The sequence below is a fragment of the Perognathus longimembris genome, chromosome 1 (assembly GCF_023159225.1).
Source record: "Perognathus longimembris pacificus isolate PPM17 chromosome 1, ASM2315922v1, whole genome shotgun sequence".
In the NCBI taxonomy this organism is placed as follows: domain Eukaryota; kingdom Metazoa; phylum Chordata; class Mammalia; order Rodentia; family Heteromyidae; genus Perognathus; species Perognathus longimembris.
The window spans coordinates 339766-361782 of NC_063161.1; the positions used below are offsets into that span (position 1 = coordinate 339766).

The 22017-nt window shown below is 51.5% G+C and overlaps 2 protein-coding genes across 4 annotated transcripts; one reads left to right on the top strand and one right to left on the bottom strand.

The window, feature by feature from the left end:
- Positions 1-75: 75 nt before the first annotated feature.
- Positions 76-12314, bottom strand: Ncaph2 (non-SMC condensin II complex subunit H2). The gene is made up of 20 exons (XM_048353560.1): positions 12091-12314; positions 7286-7387; positions 5664-5719; positions 5465-5549; positions 5320-5388; positions 5120-5199; positions 4888-5033; positions 4477-4560; positions 3201-3325; positions 2382-2453; positions 1957-2023; positions 1731-1838; positions 1558-1611; positions 1360-1430; positions 1180-1270; positions 1028-1096; positions 877-932; positions 684-785; positions 425-574; positions 76-357 (listed from the first exon to the last, which is right to left on the bottom strand). The coding sequence occupies exons 1-20, from the start codon at positions 12196-12198 to the stop codon at positions 217-219; spliced, it is 1836 nt and encodes a 611-aa protein (XP_048209517.1). The 5' UTR covers positions 12199-12314; the 3' UTR covers positions 76-216.
- A 280-nt stretch (positions 12315-12594) lies between these two features.
- Positions 12595-17413, top strand: Lmf2 (lipase maturation factor 2). Of its 3 annotated transcripts, none has more exons than XM_048353536.1 (14): positions 12595-12737; positions 13210-13463; positions 13564-13592; positions 13707-13924; positions 14002-14180; positions 14357-14498; positions 14648-14782; positions 15373-15478; positions 15549-15645; positions 15723-15905; positions 15987-16155; positions 16237-16348; positions 16424-16520; positions 16612-17413. In XM_048353536.1, the coding sequence occupies exons 1-14, from the start codon at positions 12644-12646 to the stop codon at positions 16909-16911; spliced, it is 2115 nt and encodes a 704-aa protein (XP_048209493.1). In that variant the 5' UTR covers positions 12595-12643; the 3' UTR covers positions 16912-17413. The 3 variants fall into 3 exon arrangements, with proteins under 3 accessions (XP_048209493.1, XP_048209509.1, XP_048209501.1); XM_048353552.1 differs by lacking the exon at positions 12595-12737 and adding an exon at positions 12740-12782; XM_048353544.1 differs by lacking the exon at positions 12595-12737 and adding an exon at positions 12796-12906.
- Positions 17414-22017: the final 4604 nt, after the last annotated feature.

Sequence of the window (22017 nt, forward strand, 5' to 3'; positions counted from 1 at the left end):
TGTGATCTCTATCAGCAGCCCAGGGAGGCAGGGGTACAGGGGCAAGGGAGCTCTTCTTTCTACACAGAGCAGGCACATTAAAGGTTTGGGGGAGGGTAGGTTAGGTGGTAATACCACTTTATTAGACTGGGCAGCACTGGAGTGAATGGGCCTCTCAGTACACGGCAGACAGGACTACAAGCCCACCACCCTCTGCCCTGCTTCCATGCTTTCTACTCAAGGCTGGGCCATGGAGGGGGCAGCATAGGTCTGGAACCGCATGTGGGCTCGCTGGTGTGTGAGTAGTCTTAGAGACATGGTGTCCATCGCTTCCTCCAGGCCCGGCTGCTGGGTGATCTCCACCGTGTAGTCATTGGCCTGCAGGAGCAAAGCATCAGCAGAGTCCGGGGCTGCCATCCCTTCCCATGTGTTCTGGGCCACTCACCAGTTGCAGGGAGGCTAGCATGGAGCGACACACCTCAAAAGCAGGTTGCCCGGCCACCAGTTCCGCAAAGGGACACCACTCATTGAGCTGGGGAAATCGTGAGACCACCTGGTCCCCGTAGGTATGGATATCAAAGGGCACGTGCTGCTCCTGAACAGGGGACACAGACTTAGGAAGGAAGGGCTGAAGCCCTGGACAAACACAAGGCAAGCAAAAAGAGGTTGCAGCATGATTCCTGAGGAGCCCCGACCCACTCTACCTGTTCCTGGAGCAGGGGCTGGATAGTGTCTTCCCAGTCTCTGATGCGTTGACTTAGCTCTGTCTCTTGGACAAACTTCTGGGAGGTGGCAATGAAGAGTTCCTAGGGGAGCATCACTGGGGGCTTCTACCTTGCACGCAAAAGGCTTGGCATGCCCCCCCCCCAGCTCCCACCCTCTCTGACCCAGGCCTACCACATTCTTTCGAACCAGTTCCTCATAGCTTGGGGATTTTGGCATGATCTCTGCATCTGGAAAGGGCCAACTATGAGCTGCTGCACTGGAGCCACAAAGAGCCACCTTCCCTCCCTCAGCACACCCCAGACAGCTACCTGTTAAGACCTACCCAGGTTGGTGGCTTCCCCAGGCTTTGCCCCTTCAGCCTCTGCATACCCCTCTGGCTCTAGAAAGTCATCTACAGGTACATGGGAGAGGAAGCTAGTCAGCTGGTATCAAGTGCTGAGGTCTCCCCCCACACCCTACCCCCCAGTTACCTACCTGTCACCACTAGGTCCTCCAGGGAATCCTCCAAAGCCTCCCCTTCTGCAGGCCACCTCTCCTCAGCCCTGGGAAGCCACTGCTCATCCATCTGTCCAGAAAGAGTATCATTTGTGAAGACATTATTACATTCCATCAGGGCCTGCTGGCTGCCCAGATCCTGCCCTTGAAGGTACTTGCCTCATTCCTCTGCAGCTTCCGGAGGGTCTCCAGCTGACTGTTCACATGCTTCCAGTATAAGACCTCCATGTCTACAGACAAAGGCCTTGTGAAGAGTTCCCTCATCCTGCCCAGTCTACCAAGGGCCTTAGGTAACCCTGGCAGGGGAGGTAGAAAATAGTCTTTCCTGATCAGGTACACAAGAACTCTGTCCCTTACCTGCAAAGGTTGGGCCCTTTCGCCTGCGCCTTCTGCCATCAGCATGGTCAGCATCTGGGGAAAAACAGGGTCAAGCAGAAACCAAGCCAAGGCCCTGACCTCCCAGGGGTTGGGAGCTACTCACAGCATTGGAGGAAAAGAATGCACCACCTCTGCCCACCACAACCACTCACAGGCAGCCAGGTACCACTGATGGAAGTCCTGAAGTTTGGTGGCACCTTTCCTCTTGCGCTTCTGTCCTGGAGCCTCTTCTACACAAGGGGGCACAGAATAGGGCCTACCTGGGGATAGACAAGAATGGTCTCAGTGTCAGGACATAAGCCCATTCCACTCTACTTCCTCCAGTCCCAGGAAACTTGAACAGCAGAGCCTGAGTGGAGGTCTCCCCCACCTGGTTACCTTTCTTGAAGGCTTTAGAGTCCAAGGAGTCAAAGGGGTCCAGGCTCTGCCATGGGTCTGGAGTCTCCTAAGCACAGAGCATAAACGGATCCTGAGGAGAGAGAAGGGCTGCACACACATATAACCACTCCTCACCCCCACCAAGGCCGGAAACCAGTGCAGTGAGAGCCCAGGGAGCTGCCAACCACACTCAAGGTCAGAGGGTGGTACCACAGGGGGAGGGAGCACCAAACTGCAGGGAAGGTCCTCTAATTTCTGGAAGGAGTGAGAATCCTTGAAAAAGAGTGTCAAGGGCCATAGGCTAAGCATGGGACATCTAAGTGTCAAAGGCCCACAGAGCAAAGGCATGACAGGCAGGGTCATGTTTGTGGCTCCCTGCTAGAAGTTCAAGGGCTCAACACCACTCACCTTCAGCTACCACTTACCTTCAACCGGGACACAGGATCTGGGGCCCCTTCTCGCTTCCGCAGCATATAGCTCCTGGGCACGGTGGCAGTCTACAAAGAAGAGCCCACAGGTCTCTCCTGCCCTTCCCCTTGTCAACCCTAGTCCCTGAAGAGCCCAGCAGCTCTGAACTTTGATCCATGTCAAAAACCCTGGAAAGGTGGGACTGGGAGGGGAAAACTAGGAGAAAACAAGGGAAGGGATGACACTAATAGGGAATGTACTTGTTTTTTTTTTGACGGTCGTGGGTCTTGAACTCAGGGTCTGGGCACTGTCCCTGAGCTCTTTTTGCTCAAGGCTAGTGCTCTACCACTTTGAGCTACAACACCACTTCCAGTTTTTGAGTGGTTAATTGGAGATAAAGAGTCTAAGAATTTCTTGGCTGTACCCTAGATAGGCTCCATCCTGGATGTGAAGAAAAGCAGTAGAGACTTCCAGTTCATTCTCTCCTGACAGCCTAATCACAGACAGGAGTGTGCCTTGGAGAAAAGCTGGCGCCCCAGGACCCTCAAGCTCCAGAGCTCAGACCCCTGAACATGAACCCACTCCTCTGAGGGGCAGCAGCTACTTAGCTCACAGGAGAGGGACACTGGGAGCAGCCCTCTAAAGGACTGGCTGGCCCAGGCACCTAGACAAGGACACTACTGGCCTGATGGACACAGACCAGATGGAGGGAACAGAGGTCAACATGCAGGAAGCCTAGGCCACTAAACTGTCCTCAGCATGGAAGGGCAACTCTGTCCCATGACTGGGCTTGCTTGGTTGACAGCTTGAGCTCTGAAGCCTCAGCTGTGTCCCACCTGCTGCAGGGTCCTTGGTTCTGCAGGCTCCAAAGCAGCCTCAGGGTCCGTGGCCTCTGGGAGCTCTACTGCATCCTCTGTGTCCGCATCCCTGTTGCTGGGTGCTGGGCCTTCTGGAAAGGCAACTAAGCAGGAACCAGAAGACCAGTCAGCCTGAGGAGCTGGAGGCCAGACAACAGATGGAAGCTGCTCTATGAGGTGGGGTTAGACTGCCACGGCCTAGACCTGGAGGAACCCGACAGGCCATCCTTCTTCTAAGCTTCACTTGCTAGTATCCAGAGTCTAGTAGGACCTTAAGACTACTCCCTCAAACATGCTTTAATTCATCTTTTTTTTGTTGGTCCCGGGGCTTGAACTCTGGGACTTCAGCCACACACAGCGTCACTTCCGGTTTTCTGGTGGTTAATTGGAGATAAGGGTGGGGGGGGGGGGAGTGAGAATGTGGCTTCGCAGTAGAGTGCTTGCCTAGCATGCATGAAGCCCTGGGTTCAATTCCTCAATGCCACATAAACAGAAAAGGCTGGAAGTGGCACTGGGGCTCAAAAGGCAGGGCTAGCTTTGAGCAAAAAGAAGCCAGGGACAGTGCTCAGGCCGAATCAAAGCCCCAGGACTGGCCCCCCAAAAAAGTCTCACTGACTTTCCTGCCCATGCTGGCTTTGAACCGCGATTCTCAGATCTCAGCCTCCTGAGTAGCTAGGATTATAGGTGTGAACCACCGGCACCCAGCCCATCTTATTTCTTTTTTTTTTTTTGGCCAGTCCTAGGCCGTGGACTCAGGGCCTGAGCACTGTCCCTGGCTTCTTTTTGCTCAAGGCTAGCACTCTGCCACTTGAGCCACAGCGCCACTTCTGGCCGTTTTCTGTATATGTGGTGTTGGGGAATTGAACCCAGGGCCTCATGCATACGAGGCAAGCACTCTTGCCACTAGGCCATATCCCCAGCCCCAGCCCATCTTATTTCTTAGCAGATGTTCTTACTAGGTAAGTAGTCTACCACTTGAGCCACATGCAGCCCAGATGTTCTTTATATGCTGCCATCTATTTCAACCAGAGGAGAGGCCAGAGGGCAGAGGAAAGTTCCGAGGTTTTAGGAGGGCCAGGGTTCCAGCATGGGAGCCCAGATCTAAAGCTGTTTGCTCCCACTATGCCTTGTCCCATCCAAGTTGTACAGCAAACAAGAGCAGGACAGGTTGGAGAAGCTGAGAGCAGTCTCATTTATATCTTGTCCATTGGCTCTACCTCTCTGGTCCCCTCCTCAGCCCTGCAAGTTCTCTCACCTGGCTCCTGGGACAAGCCCAGTTCAGGCACAGGACCCAGATACCCAGAGATTTCCACTGGCTGATCTTCAGTACCCCTGGCATCTGAAAGAGATGAGATTAGACGGGGTTGGTCTTGTTCCAAGAAGGTTCCTACCTGGCCTCCAACAAAGCTCTCCAGGGAGGCAGCAGAAGGCAAAGCAGAGCAGGCCTGAGTATAGGGCAGAGCGGGGGGAAAAGTGTCAAAAGTGAGTACTGAGCCCACCTGTGATGGTCAGCAAGGACTGGGAGGGATGAAGGCCAGCTAACTCTCCAGGGGGAAAGTGGGCAATTGGGAAGAGGCAGAACCCAGGACTAGAGCTGGTAGGCACACAGTACCCAAAAGTAGTCCCCAGAAAGATCTACTTCCTTCCCACCAAGCCCAATCCTCACCTTTCTGGTTGCTTGGCTTGGAGCTCACATCCACAGGCTCAACAGGACCCATGCTCGCTGGCTCCAACATGAATGCCCCTCTAGGGTTGGGAGTGCATGTATTCATTCGGAAATCCTTCCGGCTGGCCAGGACTTCACCCTGACGGCTGTGGCAGGTGGCAAACACACGCATGCTATGGAGGCCACCCCAAGCAGGCCTCTCCCTCACCACACACTGGGCTCAGGCCTGTACCTGTACAAGGGGCAGTTATTCTTCTCCACTTTGTCAGGGGCAACCAGGGCCATGGGCAGGAGTGGGATGATGAGAAGCTCCTGCATACAGGAGGAGGGAGATAAACCATGCATTCCTCAAGCTCCAGGTGGGGACCCACACAGAGCAGCACCTTCCTTTCCAAGGAATGATCTCGCCTCCTGAAGTGCCAGGATACTCACACTAGACACCTGGTCATTCTTCAGATCCACATTCGTCTGACAGACAGGGAAGTCATCAAGTGACAGGAACTAAAAGAGACAGCAAGACCTCATGGTAACAGAGTAAGGGAAGCACATGGGGTAGAGGGCATATATCCCAACTCACCTCATCCTCTGCTTCTTGGGGGGTCCCCAAGTTGGCAGTCCTATTGGCCCCATCTTCCTGTACTGAAGAGAGCTGCTTGGCTCGCCTGAGAGAGAAGAATCCATGGACATCGTTGAGGCTTCAGGAGCTTCCCAAGCTTCAAGCAGGGAACAGCTAAAAAGAGGTAGGCCCTCGCTCCTGACTGACCTCTAGTACTCACCTCTTGCCAGAGATGAAATCGAGAGCCTGGTAGACCAGCGAGTAGAGGTACTCCACCTGGCAACCAGAGACAGTCAGTGAGGACACCAAGAGGCCCACCATAATGAGGCCTTCCCAACTGGATTCTGGCAAGCACTGGGAGTCTAACCATGACTTTCCACCCTCTGTGAACTCTGATGATTTTGCTACCAAAAAAGTGTTCTCGTTTTTGTTTTTCCAGTCTTGCGTTTGTTATTTTGGGATTGGTCCTGGGGCCTAAACTCAGGGCCTGGGTACTGTCCCCAAGCTTTTGTGTTCAAGGGTAGTTCTCTGTTACTTGAGCCAGTTCAACTTGACTTTTTGGTGGCTGAGTCTCATGGACTTTCCTGCCCGGGCTGCCCTTGGATTTCAATCTTCACATCTTAGCTTCCTGAGTAGCTAGGATTGTAGGCATGAGCAGTGCTGGAGGGTTTTGTTTTTTTTATTGTTATTATAAAGGTGATGTACAGAGGGATTACAATTATATATGAGACAAATAGTAAGTATATTTCTTTCATAGTGTTTTGTTTTCTCCCTCTCTCCTAGTCCCTCCTTCCCATGTCTACCCCTAAGTTGTATAGTTCATTTTCACCAGTGTCCACTGAGCTCCACTGCTGCACTTTTTGGCCCTTTCTCCCTCAGGTTCTGTATTCTCCCCCCCTCACCCTCACCCTCCCTAGTACTACAGTTTTGAATTCAGGGTCTCACCTGCAGAATACCTGCAGGTACTCTATCATTTAAGCTATGCACTCCAACTCATTTTTGCTTGTTATATTTCTTTCTTCTTTTAAAAAAAACACAAAACTCAGTATCTCATGTTTTCTGCTTAAGCCATGCCTCCACTTCTGAGGGTTTTTTGTTTTGTTTTGTTTTTGCCAACTAACTGGAGATAAAAGTCTCTTGGATTTGTCTTGGTTGGGATTGGCTTTAAATCCTCAGATTTTGGCCTCCTGAGTAGCTAAGATTGTTAAGAGTGAGCCACTGGTACTTAACTTGGCCTTTTTTTTTTTTTTTTTTTTTTGGCTAGTCCTGGGGCTTGGACTCAGGGCCTGAGCACCGTCCCTGGCTTCTTTTTGCTCAAGGCTAGCACTCTGCCACTTGAGCCACAGCGCCACTTCTGGCCATTTTCTGTATATGTGGTGCTGGGGAATTGAACCCAGGGCCTCATGTATATGAGGCAAGCACTCTTGCCACTAGGCCATATCCCCAGCCCCCATTTTTGTTTTTGAACTCAGGGCCTGGGCACTCTCCTTGAGCTTCTTTTGCTCAAGTCTACCACTTGAGCCACGGTGCCACTTGCAGCTTTTTCTGAGTAGTTTATTGGAGCTATGAGTATCATATACTCCTATCTCGCCTTTCCCGCCTGTGTTGGTTTCGAACCATGATCCTCAGATCACAGCTTCCTAGTTGGGATTACAGGCATGAGCCACTGGAGCCCGGCAGCCATGCCATTTTAAATCCAAGTTTACCACTGGCTTTACAAGATGTGAAAGAAAGCAGATGGAGCTTTCAATGCCATCAAGATATGAATACTGCACAATAGGAAGGCTGACTATGGTTGCACTTGACACTAAAGCACTGAGACCTGTAGCCCATGGTTCTCACCTTTTTACTGTAGACGCAGGCTGAACCTTGGATAAGCAGTGCAGCCTCAATGAAGTTCATTGTGGTTTTGCCTTCATCAAAAGAAATGCAGATCTGGTCCAGCTGTAAGAAAGAACACCAGTGCAGGGGAAGCCAAAGCCCAGTCTGTGCTTAATTCCTCCTGGGTAGTCCTGCTTGCTATTTACATGTATAGACAACTCCGGCTTTGCTCTGAAATCAGCTCTGGTTTAAGCTTGCCGGTTGCCTGGGTTGTTTCTAGAGAGGGGAAGATCTTTGTGATTTCTTGTATCCTCCGAAACCTAGTGAATTGGGAGAGGATGCTCCCCCAGAGGACACTGTCTGGTTGGCTGTTGCTGCATACGAGCACTCATCAGCAGGTGCTGAAGATGTTCCACACTGCACCCAGGTTGAGGCAACTGGGACAAACTCCAGCAGGAAGAACCTCACCCTAACAGGAGGGAGATAGACAAATGCTGGGGTCTAAACCTTTGAGGGAGGAACTCAGGAAAGACTCCTGTGTGTGATCCTCTTTACTGCACAATACCTTGAACCTCTCTTGGCCCCAACTCTGTGTCACACCTTAAAGAGCAGTCCTGGGGAGCTGGGAATGTGGCTTAGTGATAGAGTGTTTGCCTAGCATGCATGAAGCCCTGGGTTCGATTCCTGAGTACCACATAAACAGTAAAAGCTGGAAATGGCGCTGTGGCTCAAGTGTTAGAACACTAGCCTTGATCAAAAAGAGCTCAGGAACAGTGCCCAGGCCCTGAGTTCAAGACCCAGGAGTCCTGGGATTCCATGATTAGCCCTCCCCTTCTCAGGGCATATCTTCTACCATGTGCATTTGTCCATTGTGTGTGCTGGTGTGTCTGAACTACTCAATCCTAAAGCTCTGCATTTCTCATTCCCCACTAAATTTCCACATATATTAACACACATTTTTTCAAGGTACTAGAAATTGAACCCAAGGCCTCACATATGCTAGACTTACCAGTAAGTGGCACTGCCAGCCCCACATTTTCCTCCGTACTTAACCCAGCAACTCCTCCAAGACTGGCTACCACTCTTATGAATGGTACTTTGAAGCCCCACATGTTTTTCTGAGTGTTCTGGTTTTGCTTCCCCATCTTCCTGGAATGCCCCCCCAAACTGTCCCCAGGGCAAACCCGTAGCCTCCCTCAGCACCTGGATCTCTTTGCCACCCTATGAGTATGATCTAGTTTCACTATTTTCAAGTCTCTTCTTCTTTGGTGGCCTGTGAGACGCATTAAGGTAATTCCAGACTATAGTTCACTGTGAGACAATAGTGTCCAATGAATATCTGATGAGGTGGTGATGTCAGAGCTAAACCTAAGACATGGGTAGCTCACCGGGAGGTGAAAAAAAGTGACATTTTAGGAAGAAAAATCTCTCATAAGAAGGCAGTTAGCAGAGACAAAATAATGCTATTTAGGAATATGGCTAAAGTGTGGGGAGATAAAAAGACACTGGGTACTGTGGTAGTACTACAAAGGGAACAATCTGGGAGGATGTCAACTAGGAGAGCTGTTTCTCCTCACTGATGCAGAGCAGAGGGATTTCGGAGATCAGGAAGGGGTGTAACAAGAAGGGATAGGAGCACTACAGTCTACAGAAGTGGGAAGGCTCCAGAGTAGCCAGGACTAAAAGGGAATGTGCAGCAGATGCTGCTTTTTTCTTTTGCAGGCCAGGGTCTGGGGGCTTTCCCTCAGCTTTCGTGCTCAAGGCTAGTATCCTACCACTTAAGCCACAGCTATACTTTCAGCTTTTTGTGGTGAATTGGGGATAAGTCACACAGACTTTCCTGCCTGGTCTAGCTTTGAACCAGGATCCTCAGATCTCAGCCTCCCAAGTAGCCAGGATTATAGGTGTGGGCCACCAGCACCTGGTGAACTCTAAACTCTTCTTTTAAACCTGTCACCAGTTTTTGACTACACAATGTCAAACATAGCACCAAAAACTAGATATAACTTTGAGACTATCAGTTAATCTTTCTAGTGTCTACACAAATTACTTAAGTTACAAGAATTCATAACACACAACACACACAAAGTTTGGCCAAAATAAGCACTAAACTTTATGTACCTATTCTGCGTCAGAATCAATTTTCCCATAAGAGTGCAAATCCTATCAAAGCATGAATTACTGTTCACGATGCTCATTTTCTTCAGTTATACAGGGCTTTGACAGACAACAAATATTCAACAATAATGAGTAAATGAGAGATGAAATGAATTCTGGTAAATGTGTAGAAAGCAAATGAAGGGCATAGACAGAGCTAAATGGCAGGATGTCCTAGAGATGTTGCTCATGCAGGAGACCACTAACAGCGAGTGAAAAAGTCCACAAGTGCATGAAGTCGAGATCAAACCCTAGTACCAGCTTAGAAAGGGAAAAAGAAAAAAACAAAAAACCCAAGTCAGCCAAGAATGAGCTTGATAAGCTTGGGATGCCACAGGTTTAAAAGAAACAGGTATGGGGATTGGGAGGAAGGGAAAGTGGGGGAAAAATGAGGGAGGGGGTAAAAAATGTTCGACATGAAATGTACTCATTACCTTACATATGTAACTGCAGATCACCTTGACAATAAAATTAAACTAAAGAAATAAAAAAAATAGGTAAAGGAGCTGAGGATATGGCTTTATGACAAAGCACTTGCTTGGTATGTTCAAGGGCCTGAGACTAATTCGTAGCACCATAAAGCATAAAATAACAAAAAGGGCTGAGTGTCAGTGGCTCACACCTATGATCCTAGCTACTTAAGAGGACTGAAGTTCAAAGCCAGCCTGGATACAAAAATCCATGAGATGCTTATCTCAAATTAACCACCAAAAAAGTAAGAAGTAGAGTTGTGGTTCAAGTGGTAGAGTGCTAGCCTTGAGCAAAAAAGCTCAGGGTCAGCAACCAGGCCCTGAGTTCAAGCTGCAGGACCCCCGACCACCACCAAAAAAAAAAAAAAAAAAAAAGGAGGAAAGAGGAGTGGAGAAGAGGAAGAGGGAGAAAGGAGGCAGGAAACAGCCTGAGATGAGATTTATGTGGTCAAAAGGGTCAGAATCAGGAAAGAAATTGAGGATTTTTATTTACAATGAAAAGCCACAGAGGGATTTTAAACTGGGCAATACTGTGGCTTGATTTATTTATTTAGTGCCAGTCCTGGGCCTTGAACTCAGGGCCTGGGCACTGTCCCTGAGCTTTGTTGCTCAAGACTGGTGCTCTAGTGATTTAGCCACAACTCTACTTCCAGCTTTTTGGTAGTAAGTTAGAGATAAGTTTCATGACTTTCTTGCAGGGCCGGCTTCAAACTATGATCTTCAGATCTCAGTCTCCAGTGTAGCAAGGATTAAAGGCACGTGCCACTGATGCCCAGCTTTTGATGTTAATTTTTGTTTAATGTGGTTGTGTTTCAACAAATCTTTATTTCCAAAATTGATTTTCATTTTTAAACTATGTTTGCTGCTGGGTGGAGCATGAACTGGATGGCATTAAAAAAAAAAATGGGTAAGGACCAGACAGGATGGCAAGGTTTTAAACAGACCCAGGGATGGACCTCAAATAATGGAGAACAAATGAAATCAAGTGATCTTCTGGCAGTCTAGGTGACAGAACTCACGAGTGAACTTGGTGTGGAATATGGAGCTTCACTGCATCTGATTACATCTTTCACCTTTAACTGAACAGCAGTAAGTCCAAGATACAAGACACAAAGCACTCCACTCTAAGCTGAACTTAGGAGCTCATGTAACATTCTAGTGGATGACAGAGAAACATCTGGATATAGTAGATTTTAGGAAGTATGGAGAATAGAGACAAACACCTGAGAGTCCTCGAACATTATATTTCACATCATGGAAATAATGAGATTGCTTAAAGAATATTCCACTCTGAGGAGCACAAAACTTAAGAGGGAAGAAGTAGGCAGCAAAATAGAAGAAAATCCTAACAGCACCATTTTGAAAAGGAAGAGGTGCTCAACAACAATGCTGCTGAACTAAATATAAATAACACGTCTAGTGTTTCTAGGATTTGGCAGGGTGGAAGTTATTCCTGCAGAGCAAGACGAGAGATGTATAAGCATACTGCTGTCGAAACCAGATTGGGCTGGGCCAGAGTGAAAGTAAAGCCCAGAAATAGAGCTAGACACGAGACAGAAGTTAAATGCTGACAGGATTGACAAAAGTACTAGCCTGAAAATGGAATGAAGATCCAAGGTAAGAAATCGATTACATCTCAATCCAGATCTCTCAGACACACAAACACGCCCAAGTCGGCAATGTTTTCCATTCCACTCCACTACCTAGGGCGAGCAAGCTGGTGCAAGCGGAGGTGTGGCTCCGGTGGTAGAGCCCTCACCAGCCTGGAGCAACGAGACCCCAAGTTCAAGCCCCGGACCGGCGCGCGCCAAGGAAGGGAGGGAGGGGGAGAAGGGAAGGGAAGGCAGGGAAGCGAGACTTGAGAAGGCTTTTTGTAAACACCAACACGCGGGGTTGGAGGCGTGAGTCGGTAGGCGGAGCACTGGCCACGGAGCGAAGCGTCCGGTACGGTCCAGGGCTGGCCAGAGGCCAGGAAACGCGCCGCCCGCCCTTCACGTCGCGGCTCGGTGAGATGAGACAGGCCAGCCGAGACCGACGCAGGCTCGCCCACCCCGGAGCGGCTCCCCGGGGCCGGGCGGGAGTCGTGGAGCACGGCCTGGGCCAGCCCGGCGGGCGGCGAGCCGCCCCCCGCCGCAGCCCCGCCCGCGGTGAAGGGGCCGCCCGCGGCCTCAGGCCCGGGACGCCTGGCGCCGCCCTTACCTCCTCCAAATACTCGCCCAGCTGGGCCGCCACATCCACCTCCCAGTTCTTGGTGAGGTCACGAATGGGCTGCAGGAGGTGGGCGAAGCGCGACTCCACGTCCTCCATGTCCGGGAGGGGCGCGCCGTCCGGCACGGCGGGGACTGGCGAGCGGGTCCGCGGGCTCAGCCCGAGACCGCTTCTGGCGCCATTTTGCCGTTCCCGCCCAGGAAGTGCGTGCGCGGGGCGCCGCGCGCACCCCGGCGGCGGAGCCCGCCCGCCCGGCGGCGGAGCCCCTCCACGGGGCGGGGCGGGGCGGGGCGGGGCGGGGCCCCCTGTGGCTGGGCGGGGATTCGGGAACCGACTGTGGGTTGGTAGGGGCGAGGGGGAGGCCGAAGGGGCGGGGCCACCCGCATGGGGGCGGGCCCTCCGAGGGGCGGGGCCTATGCGAGGGCGGGGCCTGCGGCCGGGCTACAGTTGTGGGCGGGGCAGGCCCGCGGCGCACAGTGGAATGCAGGGGCGGGGCGGGGTTGCAGCCTCTCGAGTCCCTGGTCCATCCGGCTTCGTAGCGGACATGGCTGGCTCCCGGCTCCCGCGGCAGCTTTTCCTCCAGGGTGTGGCCGCGGTTTTCATGTTCGCCTTCGCTTCCCTCTACACGCAGATCCCGGGTGAGGGCGCCGAGGGAAGGACGACACCCCCAAACCCGCACTGAGGTCCCTCCATCCTGCGCCCGCGCGGCTTGGGAGGGCGGGAAGTCCAGGCCTCTACGCGGGATTAGGGTGCACTGGTTCCTGCCCTGTGTGCCTCACCGGTGTAGCAGGAGGAAAATGTGCAGTGGTCCGTTTCCCGTAGGGTTTGGGCTCTCACCTGGGGTGGGGCGTGGGGGACAGACTTTCTCCCAGACCTGGTGGGCAGGTACGAAAAGGAAATGGGCTCTGTCGCGAGAAGTGCCTGCCCAGGGAGTCGGGGACGCCTTCTGGACCCAGGGTGGATGCCAACAGGTTTTTAACCCATCTATAGTGGCAGCAGGCTTATGCCTAGAGGGGGGCGGGGGAGGATCTACAAGCCTTGGCTAAGTAAGGGTGAATTTACCCCAGGAGGGCAGTGTCCCGGACCTATCCCTGACATGCCTTCCCACAGGCCTGTATGGCCCAGATGGCATCCTACCTGCACGGAGGACACTGAGACCACAGGGTAAGGGGCGCTGGCAGCAGCTGTGGGAGACACCAACGCTACTGTGGGAGGCACCGAGGCTGGGGCTGGACACAGCCCAGGGCCTGGAGTTGCTGACCCTAATGGGCACAGTGCTGGCCCTGGGTGCCCTACTGCTGCGCCCTCTGCGCCACCCCCTCATCTACCTGCTGCTCTGGGCTGCCTACTTGTCAGCCTGCCAGGCAAGTATGACCCTGGTCCATCCAGCCCCTTTCCCGGGCACCCACTTCCTCCCCACTACATAGACATATACTAGCTCCCTGACAGCTCTTCTTTCCCCAGGTGGGCCAAGTGTTCCTCTATTTCCAGTGGTGAGTGACTACTACTGAGCCAGGGCTATTGAGGGTGGGCAAACCTGGGAAAACCTTCTGAGGGAAGCATCCTTGGTAGGGAGGAGCCCTTTGTGCTATTTCCTCTCTCCATAGGGACTCCTTGCTGCTGGAAACCGGCTTCCTGGCTGTGCTGGTGGCACCCCTGAGGCAGCCTCCCAACCACAAGCAGACCCCTCAGGCCTGGTTGGCAGGGGCCTCACCCCATGAAGGCCTCCCCTTCTGGCTCGTGCGCTGGCTGCTGTTTCGCCTCATGTTTGCCTCTGGTGTGGTCAAGCTAACCAGCCGCTGCCCCACATGGTGGGGGCTCACTGGTGAGGGTCCAGGCCAGAATCTGGGGTGGTCTTGCGGTTCTGCCCTCCCTTGACCACCACTCCTTCCTTGCCTGTAGCCCTCACCTACCACTATGAGACACAGTGCCTGCCCACACCTGCTGCCTGGCTCGCCCACCACCTGCCAGTTTGGCTGCACAAGCTCAGTGTGGTAGCCACCTTCCTCATCGAGATTGCAGTGCCCCCTCTGTTCTTTGCCCCAATTCGCCGCCTGCGTTTGGTTGCCTTCTATGCTCAGGTGAGTGAGGGACAGGATGTAGTTTTCACCACTGTTACTCAGGTGTGCAAACATGTGCTGTCCCACATTGGGGCTGTAGCCACCCTGGAGGATGCTGGGGGCACGGTTGGGGAAACGGGAGAACAGAATGAATGTGATCCTTCCAAGCTCTGAATGCAAACCCACCTTCACCCTAGGTGCTTTTGCAAGTCTTGATTATCATCACTGGTAATTATAACTTCTTTAACTTGCTAACCCTGGTGCTCACCACTGCCCTCCTGGAAGACTGTCACCTAGCTGCTGAGTCTGGCCACAGCCACCATAAGAGGACACCTACCTGTAAGTACTATCCTGTCAAGACAGCTGGCTCCCTTGCCTTCCCAGGGTATTTCCTTCCTACAAAAAGCCCCTAAAGGTACCAGCTGCAGCTTTATCTTGGCATCCTAGCTGCAGACCCACAGTTAGCCCATCACTGTCTTGCCCTATAGCCTGGCCCAAGGCCCTCTTGGCCACACTGTCATTGCTACTGGAACTGGCCATCTATGGGCTGCTGGCTTATGGCACCGTGCACTATTTTGGCCTGGAAATTGACTGGCAGCAGCGCACCATCCATTCCAGAATCAGTGAGTGCCCACTGGGGGGGGGGGGGAAGGGGCTGAACCAGTCCTCACATCTGGGCAGGGGAGGGGAGAAGGGGCAGGGGCTGAACCAGCCCCCTCACATATGTGGGGGGGGAGGCAGGGGCAGAGGCTGAACCAACCCCCCCTCACGTCTGGGTGGGGGAGGGGGCAGGGGCAGGGCGGAAGGGGCAGGGCTGAACCAGCCTCCCTCACATCTGGGCAGGGGAGGGGGGCAGGGGCTGAACCAGTCCCCCTCACATCTGGGCAGGGGAGGGGAGCAGGGGCAGGGGCAGGGGAGGGGCTGCAGGGGCAGGGGAGGGGAGCAGGGGCAGGGGCTGAACCAGCCTCCCTCACATCTGGGCAGGGGAGGGGAGCAGGGGCAGGGGCTGAACCAGTCCCCCTCACATCTGGGCAGGGGAGGGGGGCAGGGGCAGGGGAGGGGAGCAGGGGCAGGGGCTGAACCAGCCTCCCTCACATCTGGGTGGGGGAGGGGCCAGGGGCTGAACCAGTCCCCCTCACATCTGGGCAGGGGAGGGGAGAAGGGGCAGGGGCAGGGGCTGAACCAACCTCCTCACATCTCCCTCCTCTGGCAGCCTTCACCTTTCACCAGTTCTCCCAGTGGCTGAAGACAGTGACGCTGCCCACCATGTGGCTAGGGGTGGTCTCCCTGGCCTGGGAAGTGCTGATCACCTTCTGGAGGTTTGTGCTCAAGAGTGGGGACAGGACAGCTTCCAGGTCAGACCTGACACGCTCATCATCCCTTTCCCAGGTGGACCCAGGTACAGGGGTGGCTGCGGAAGCTCTGGGCTGGGATCCAGTTCTCTGTGGTGGGTGCTGCCACAGTTGCCTTGTTCTTGATCAGCCTGGTAGGTAGCAGTGTAAGAAATCAGGTTGGGGAGGGGTCTGTGAGACAGTACTAATCCTCTGCCCACCTGTCCTGCAGGTGCCCTACTCTTATGTAGAGCCTGGGACCCATGGACACCTCTGGACTGGGGCCCACCACATGTTTGGTGCTGTGGAGCACCTGCAGCTGGCCAATTCCTATGGCCTCTTCCGCCGGATGACTGGGCTAGGTGGGCGGCCTGAAGTGGTTCTGGAAGGCAGCTACGACGGACAGCACTGGATAGTGAGCCCTCCCAAGGGGCAGGGTGGGGTGGTACACGGGCTCAGGCTAGCTGCCCTAGCTGAGCTCAGGTTCATCTGGCAGGAGATCGAGTTCATGTACAAGCCTGGGAATGTGAGCCGACAGCCCCCTGTCCTGGTGCCTCACCAGCCACGCCTTGATTGGCAAATGTGGTTTGCAGCCCTTGGCCCCCACACACATAGTCCCTGGTTCACTAGTCTGGTGCTCCGCCTGCTGCAGGGCAAGGAGCCAGGTGAGGGGCAGGCCGAAGGAGGGCTGGGGAGGGCCACAGAGGGAGGGACTGGGTCACGCTGAGCCTCACCACCTGCCACAGTAATCCGCCTGGTCCAGAGCCACGTCACCAGTTACCCCTTTTACAAGCAGCCACCCACCTACATCCGGGCCCAACGCTACAAGTATTGGTTCTCACAGCCTGGGGAGCAAGGGTAAGGCCAGGGGCCACTAGGGGGAGAGCTGGGGCTTAGGCTCCAGCCATGAACTAACGTCCAATTCTATTGTAGCCGGTGGTGGCGACGACAGTGGGTAGAGGAATTCTTTCCCTCTGTGTCTCTGGGGGACCCGACGCTGGAGATGCTGCTCAAACAGTTTGGGCTTCAGGTGAGAGGATGCCAGCCAGGCTCAGGGAGGTGACAGGGTAATCCCTGGCATAGGGGAAAATCCTATGGACCTTCCTTAATCCTATCCACAGGATAAGACCCCACCTCGGGCCCACAGCTCCAGCAGAACCCTGGCCCAGGCCTTGCACTGGGTGAGGACACAGCTGTCTCCACTGGAGCCTCCCACACTACTCTGGAGTCTCCTCGGGGCTGTAGGAGCTGTCAAAATAGTGCAAGCCTTGTTGGCCTCCTGGCCATTCCAGTCTTCACCTCTGATCAGAGGCGAAAAGCAAAAGCCAGCCCCCAAGAAGGACTCCAGAGCAGCTTCTGAGCAGGCTGTTCCAGCCTCCAACAATGGCAATGGCTCCCGGGCCCTCCGGCGGAAAAAATAGATGTGCTTTCAACTGCAGGCTGCCAGAGGGTTGGGCTCACAGACGTCTTCCCCGCAGCAGGGACACAGGCAAGCCGCTGTGCCTTAGCCAGTCCCACTGGTACACACTCAGGTTGGAGTGCCGAGAATGACTGGGTGCTGCCTGAAGGGCCCACTGGTCCCCTCGTGCCAATCAAAACCCTATCCATTTACTCCCGACCCCATGCACCCTCACTTCAGCCGTTGGCCCAGGTGGTGGGAATGCAGCAGGGCATGCAGAGAAGCCTAATTCAGGCCCCTCCTGGGGAATAATCTGCCTGGGAAGCCCTGCCTCTTCCTCTGACTGTAGAGCTCCAAGTCTGGAGCCCTCACCTCAGCCCCAGTGCAGAAGGGTGGTATTCACAGAGGAAGGGAGCAGGAAAGGCAGACCTCTGCAATGGTGGCTCCATACTTACCTGCCCCTTCTTCAGATCTACCCTTTAAACCTGTTCTTCGGATCCATACACCAATAAAGGCTTCATGTGTGTGTGGCCCTGTGTTGCTTCCTTCCTCATGGAGACCCCCTAAGAACAGTTGGCATAGGCACAGCCCAGGTGTTCAGCACTGACCTCACTTCTCAAGGGACATCTTGTCCCTCAATTTTCTCTGTAAAATAGATAAGAGGACTTGACCACAAAATGCCTTAGAGCCACACAGTGATAGATTGACATATGAGGGCTGTGAGGGCCAAAAGGCGGAACTTCCCAAGGGCCAGAAAACCTGCCCCAAATAGGCAGGGGTGACGGAGCCACAATGAGAAGGAAGGCCAGAGGATGAAAGCGAGTGGGGTAAGAGGTACCGTGGATCTTGGGTAGAAGAAAAATGTGTCAGGCCCAGGAAGGAAACCCCAAGTGAAGCACCCACCCTCCAGGTCTCTGCTTGGGGTCAGGTTGTCAGTCATATCACTGTCCTTCCTAGAACCTTGCAGCACAGCTCCTTCATTCTAGCTGTCCACATTTCAACCTTGTTCCCTTCTTCAATAGACCCCTGGGAAACTTCCCCTCTTCTAGTTTCCAGTTGCTGTCAATGGGCTCTTACACAGGCAACAAATGAGTTTTAGCTTCCAACAATAATCCTTAAAATTCAAAAACTTCTGGGAACGTGGCTTAGTGGTAGAGTGCTTGCCTAGCATGCATGAAGCCCTGGGTTCAATTCTTCAGTACCACATAAACAGAAAAGGCTGGAAGTGCTGCTGTGATTCATGTAATAGAGTGCTAGCCTTGAGCAAAAAGAAGCTCAGGGACAATGCTCAGGCCTTGAGTTCAATCCCCATGACTGGCAAAAAAAAAAAAAAAAAAAAATCAAAAACTTGTTCTTGGGGTTGGAAGTGTGGCCCAGTGGATAGAGCAGCAGCCAGTGAGCAAAGCATCAGGTACCAAGTTTGAGTCCTGGTCTCACAACCACAGTAAAACTTGTTCTTTCTCTCAGTCATCCAAGCCTAGTTTATGTAAATCTGAATTTTCTTTGTCTGCTTCCTTGGTAATTTTCTAGTCTATCCATTTTAGCACACAGTTCATGGAGGGGATGTGTTTGATCAAGGTGCACGGTGAACATGTGGAAATGTCATAATAAAATCCTCTTTTACTGGGCACTAGTGGCTCACACCTGTAATCCTAGCCACTTAGGAGGCTGAGATCTGAAGATCACAGTTCAAATCCAGCCCAGGCTCAGGGATAGCACCCAAGCCCAGAGTTCAAGCCCTGTGACTGACAAAAAAAAAAATCCTCTTGTATAACTAATAAATACTAGTAAATATTAGAAAAAAATAAAGCACACAATTCAGTGGCTCTCAGTGTATTTACATCGAACACCAGTCAGTTTTAGAGCCTCACTGAAACAACCTTCAGCAGGTATTAACTCGGTCCCTCCTGCTCCTTAAGCCAGCATCAGTCTAGATTTACCTGTTCCGGACATTTCCAGTTAACTGAATTATATTCAAGCTTAGAGTGCTTGGCCTAGCATGCATAAAACCTTGTTCCATCCTCAGCACCTAAAATAAACAAAAAATAACCTACAAGCTTTTGTGTCTGGCTTCTTTTATTTTACATATATAATGTTTTCAAGGTACTTGTACTTTATAGCAGTACTTCTTTAGTGGCTGAATAACATTCCATTATATGGATAGGCCACATTTTGCTCATCTATTGTCAGTGAACCTTTTGTGTTCCCACTTTTTACTATGATGAATAGTACTGATATGTATATGATGAATAGTACTGACATTTGTGAACACAAGTTTTTATGTGTGCATCTATTTTCCCTCTTAAATCTGATAACTGACTGGATCAATAGATCTTTATTGCATTTACCAATTTTAAGTGTCAAAAATTTTTTAGTGGTTTCTATCAGTCAGTTATGGGGGGGTAGGATTTCATTGTCACATACCCACATTATACTGTATATTAATCAATTTCATCCCTTCTGTCATACTTCTGTACCCTTCCCTCTAAGAAATAGTGTTCCTAGCCAGGTGCTGGTGGTTCACGCCTATAATCGTAGCTACTTAGGAGGCTGAGATCTGAGGATCCTGGTTCAAAGCCAGCCCAGGAAGGAAAGTCCATGAGATTATTATCTTGAATTAACTACCAAAAATAAAACGAAACAACAGCAGCAAAAAAAAAGTAGAGCTGGGGCTCAAGTAGCCTTGAGCTGCTCTGGCTCTAAAGTTCGAGTCCAAGATTGGCACACAAAAAAAGGAAGAAGAAAGAGTGTTTCCAACAGGTTTCTTTGTTACATTTTCATAGCTGCAAATATTCTAATTTGTGACCGTGTTCACTCTTCTTTATCCCCCCCAGACACAGATCTCTTACTAGTTCCCCTGGCCAGAGTATTTCTCTTGCCTCTCAGCCCCTTATTGATCATCATCTTTTGAGTTCCTCTGTTCTGCTTGTTGTGCCAAGTCTCAAGACCACCACCAAGAAGGCCACCGAGACTCAGACACTCCGAAATGCAAAAGCAAGGCAAGGCTTTATTTAAGCAAGCTACAACTCGGGCCTCGTCCTACCCACCGACACAGCGGAGGTTAGGAGGGAGCCCCGAGCTGTGATTACACAGGGCTTATGAAGGCAAAGAACAAGGTTACAACAATCAGGTGTTCAAGCAAGCAAGATTAGGACACAGGTACAAATCTGATTGGCTCAGGGTTCGATTCTAAAATGGGGTTCACGTGGTAAAATGGGGCCTGACTTCAAAGTCTGGCACTTCACTGTTCTCATGTTTGTTTGTTTTTGTCAGTTGTGGGCCTTGAACTCAGGGCCTGAGAACGGTCCCTGGCTTCTTTTCCTCAAGGTTAGCACTCTACTACTTGAGCCACAGCACCACTTCTGGCTTTTTCTGTTTATGTGGTACTGAGGAATGGAACCCAGAGCTTCGTGCATGCTAGGCAAGCACTCTAACATTAAGCCACATTCCCAGCCCATGTATGTGTAATTTTTGTATGTGTGATTCTGGGGAGAAAACCTAGGGCCCCACATAGAGTGCTGGGCAAGCACTCCCTTCCTGTGGTATACCTCCAGCCCTATAGTATATTTTGAAATCAGGTATTGTGACACCTCCAGATTTGTTTTTTTACTTAAAATTGTTTGGCTGTGTAGAATTTTTTGTAATTTCATACAAATTTTAATTGGAAATAAGAGTCTCATGGATTTTTGTGCCCAGGTTGACTTTGAACTGTGATCCTTGGATCTCAGCCTCTTTAGTATCTAGTACTGTAGGCTTGAGAAGTCAATGCCCAGCTATTCCTATTTTTATAACTACTGTAAACGGGATTGTTTTCTTTCTTTTCAAATAGTTCATTGTCAGTGTAGAGAAACATTACTGTTTTGCTGGGCACTGGTGGCTCACACCTGTGGACCAGCAAAAAATAGAAGGAGAGAGAGAGAGAGAGAGAGAGAGAGAAAGTATTACTGCTTTTTGCACAATTGATTTTGTATCATGTGAAATTTGCTAAATTTGTTAATTCTAAGAGGATTTTTTTTTGGTCGGTCATGGGGCTTGAACTCAGGATCTTGGCACTGTCCTTGAGTTTTATGCTCAAGGCTAGCACTCTACCACTTTGACCCACAGCTCCACTTCCAGTTTTCAGGTGGTTAGTTGGAGATAAGAGTCTCACAGACTTTCTTACCCTGGCTGACATTGAACCCTGATCATCAGATCTCGGCCTCCTGAGTAGGTAGGATTATAGGCATAAGCCACCAGTGCCCAGCTTAATTCTAACAGGTGTGGGGGAGGGGTCTGTGGTGTGTTTCTAACTTTGATCCTTAGATTTCAGCCTCCTGAGTAGCTAGGATTATAGGCATGAGTCCTAGACTTTGTTGTTGTCGTTGTTTGAGGCAGTCTTCCTATGTGGCCCAGGCTGTCTTCAAATACATGTTTTTCCTGCCTCAGGGATTACAGCCATCTGCCACCCTGGGTGTCTTTTTTTTTGTTTGTTTGTTTGTTTTGGGGCTTGAACTCAGGGCCTGAGCACTGTCTCTGAGCCTCTTTGTGCTCAAGGCTAGTACTCTAACACTTGAGCCACAGTGTCACTTCCAGTTTTTGAGTAGTTAATTGGAGATAAGAATCTCATAGGGATTTTTCTGCCCGGCTGGCTTTGAACCACAACCCTCAGATCACAGCCTCCTCAGTAGCTAGGAAAACAGGCATAAGCCACCAGTGCCCAGCCTACTCTGGATGTCTTACCACACTAGGCAGCAATACATCTATCAGAGACAGTTAGGGTCATGCCAGAGGAAGCAGGAGCTAAGGCAGAAGCCTCGCCCTTCCTAATCTCAACCAGGAATGGATCCACCTGCAGCATAGGAAAGGAGAACAGAAGGAGCTGAAGCACATGAGATAGCTAGTAATCAGTAGCTCTTAACACACACACCAACAAGTAGATCACCTGCTAAGGATGCCCAGGAAGCAACAATTTTTGGCACATTGGTACATTAAGGGAAAATATTCACAGCATGGCTAAGGGACATGGAAGAAAGTGTCCCTGCTAAAGTGTTCCAACAGATAAGTGGAAGTTTCCACCAGCAAAGACAGGCCCTCTGTGCCTTCTGGTAAAGGGAGAAGAACACTCTGACACCAGTGAATCTGGCTAAGC

Bases quoted from the DNA above. Each gene is read 5' to 3' on its own strand.
- Ncaph2 (XM_048353560.1), bottom strand. From the start codon at position 12,198: ATGGAGGACGTGGAGTCGCGCTTCGCCCACCTCCTGCAGCCCATTCGT. The intron at 5,550-5,663 runs GTGAGTACTAGA...CTTCTCTCTCAG, and splicing joins GATTTCATCTCTGGCAAGAG to GCGAGCCAAGCAGCTCTCTT. The intron at 3,326-4,476 runs GTGAGAGAACTT...GTTCCTGCTTAG, and splicing joins GGGCTTGTCCCAGGAGCCAG to TTGCCTTTCCAGAAGGCCCA.
- Lmf2 (XM_048353536.1), top strand. From the start codon at position 12,644: ATGGCTGGCTCCCGGCTCCCGCGGCAGCTTTTCCTCCAGGGTGTGGCC. The intron at 12,738-13,209 runs GTGAGGGCGCCG...GCCTTCCCACAG, and splicing joins CCTCTACACGCAGATCCCGG to GCCTGTATGGCCCAGATGGC. The intron at 14,499-14,647 runs GTAAGTACTATC...CTTGCCCTATAG, and splicing joins CCATAAGAGGACACCTACCT to CCTGGCCCAAGGCCCTCTTG.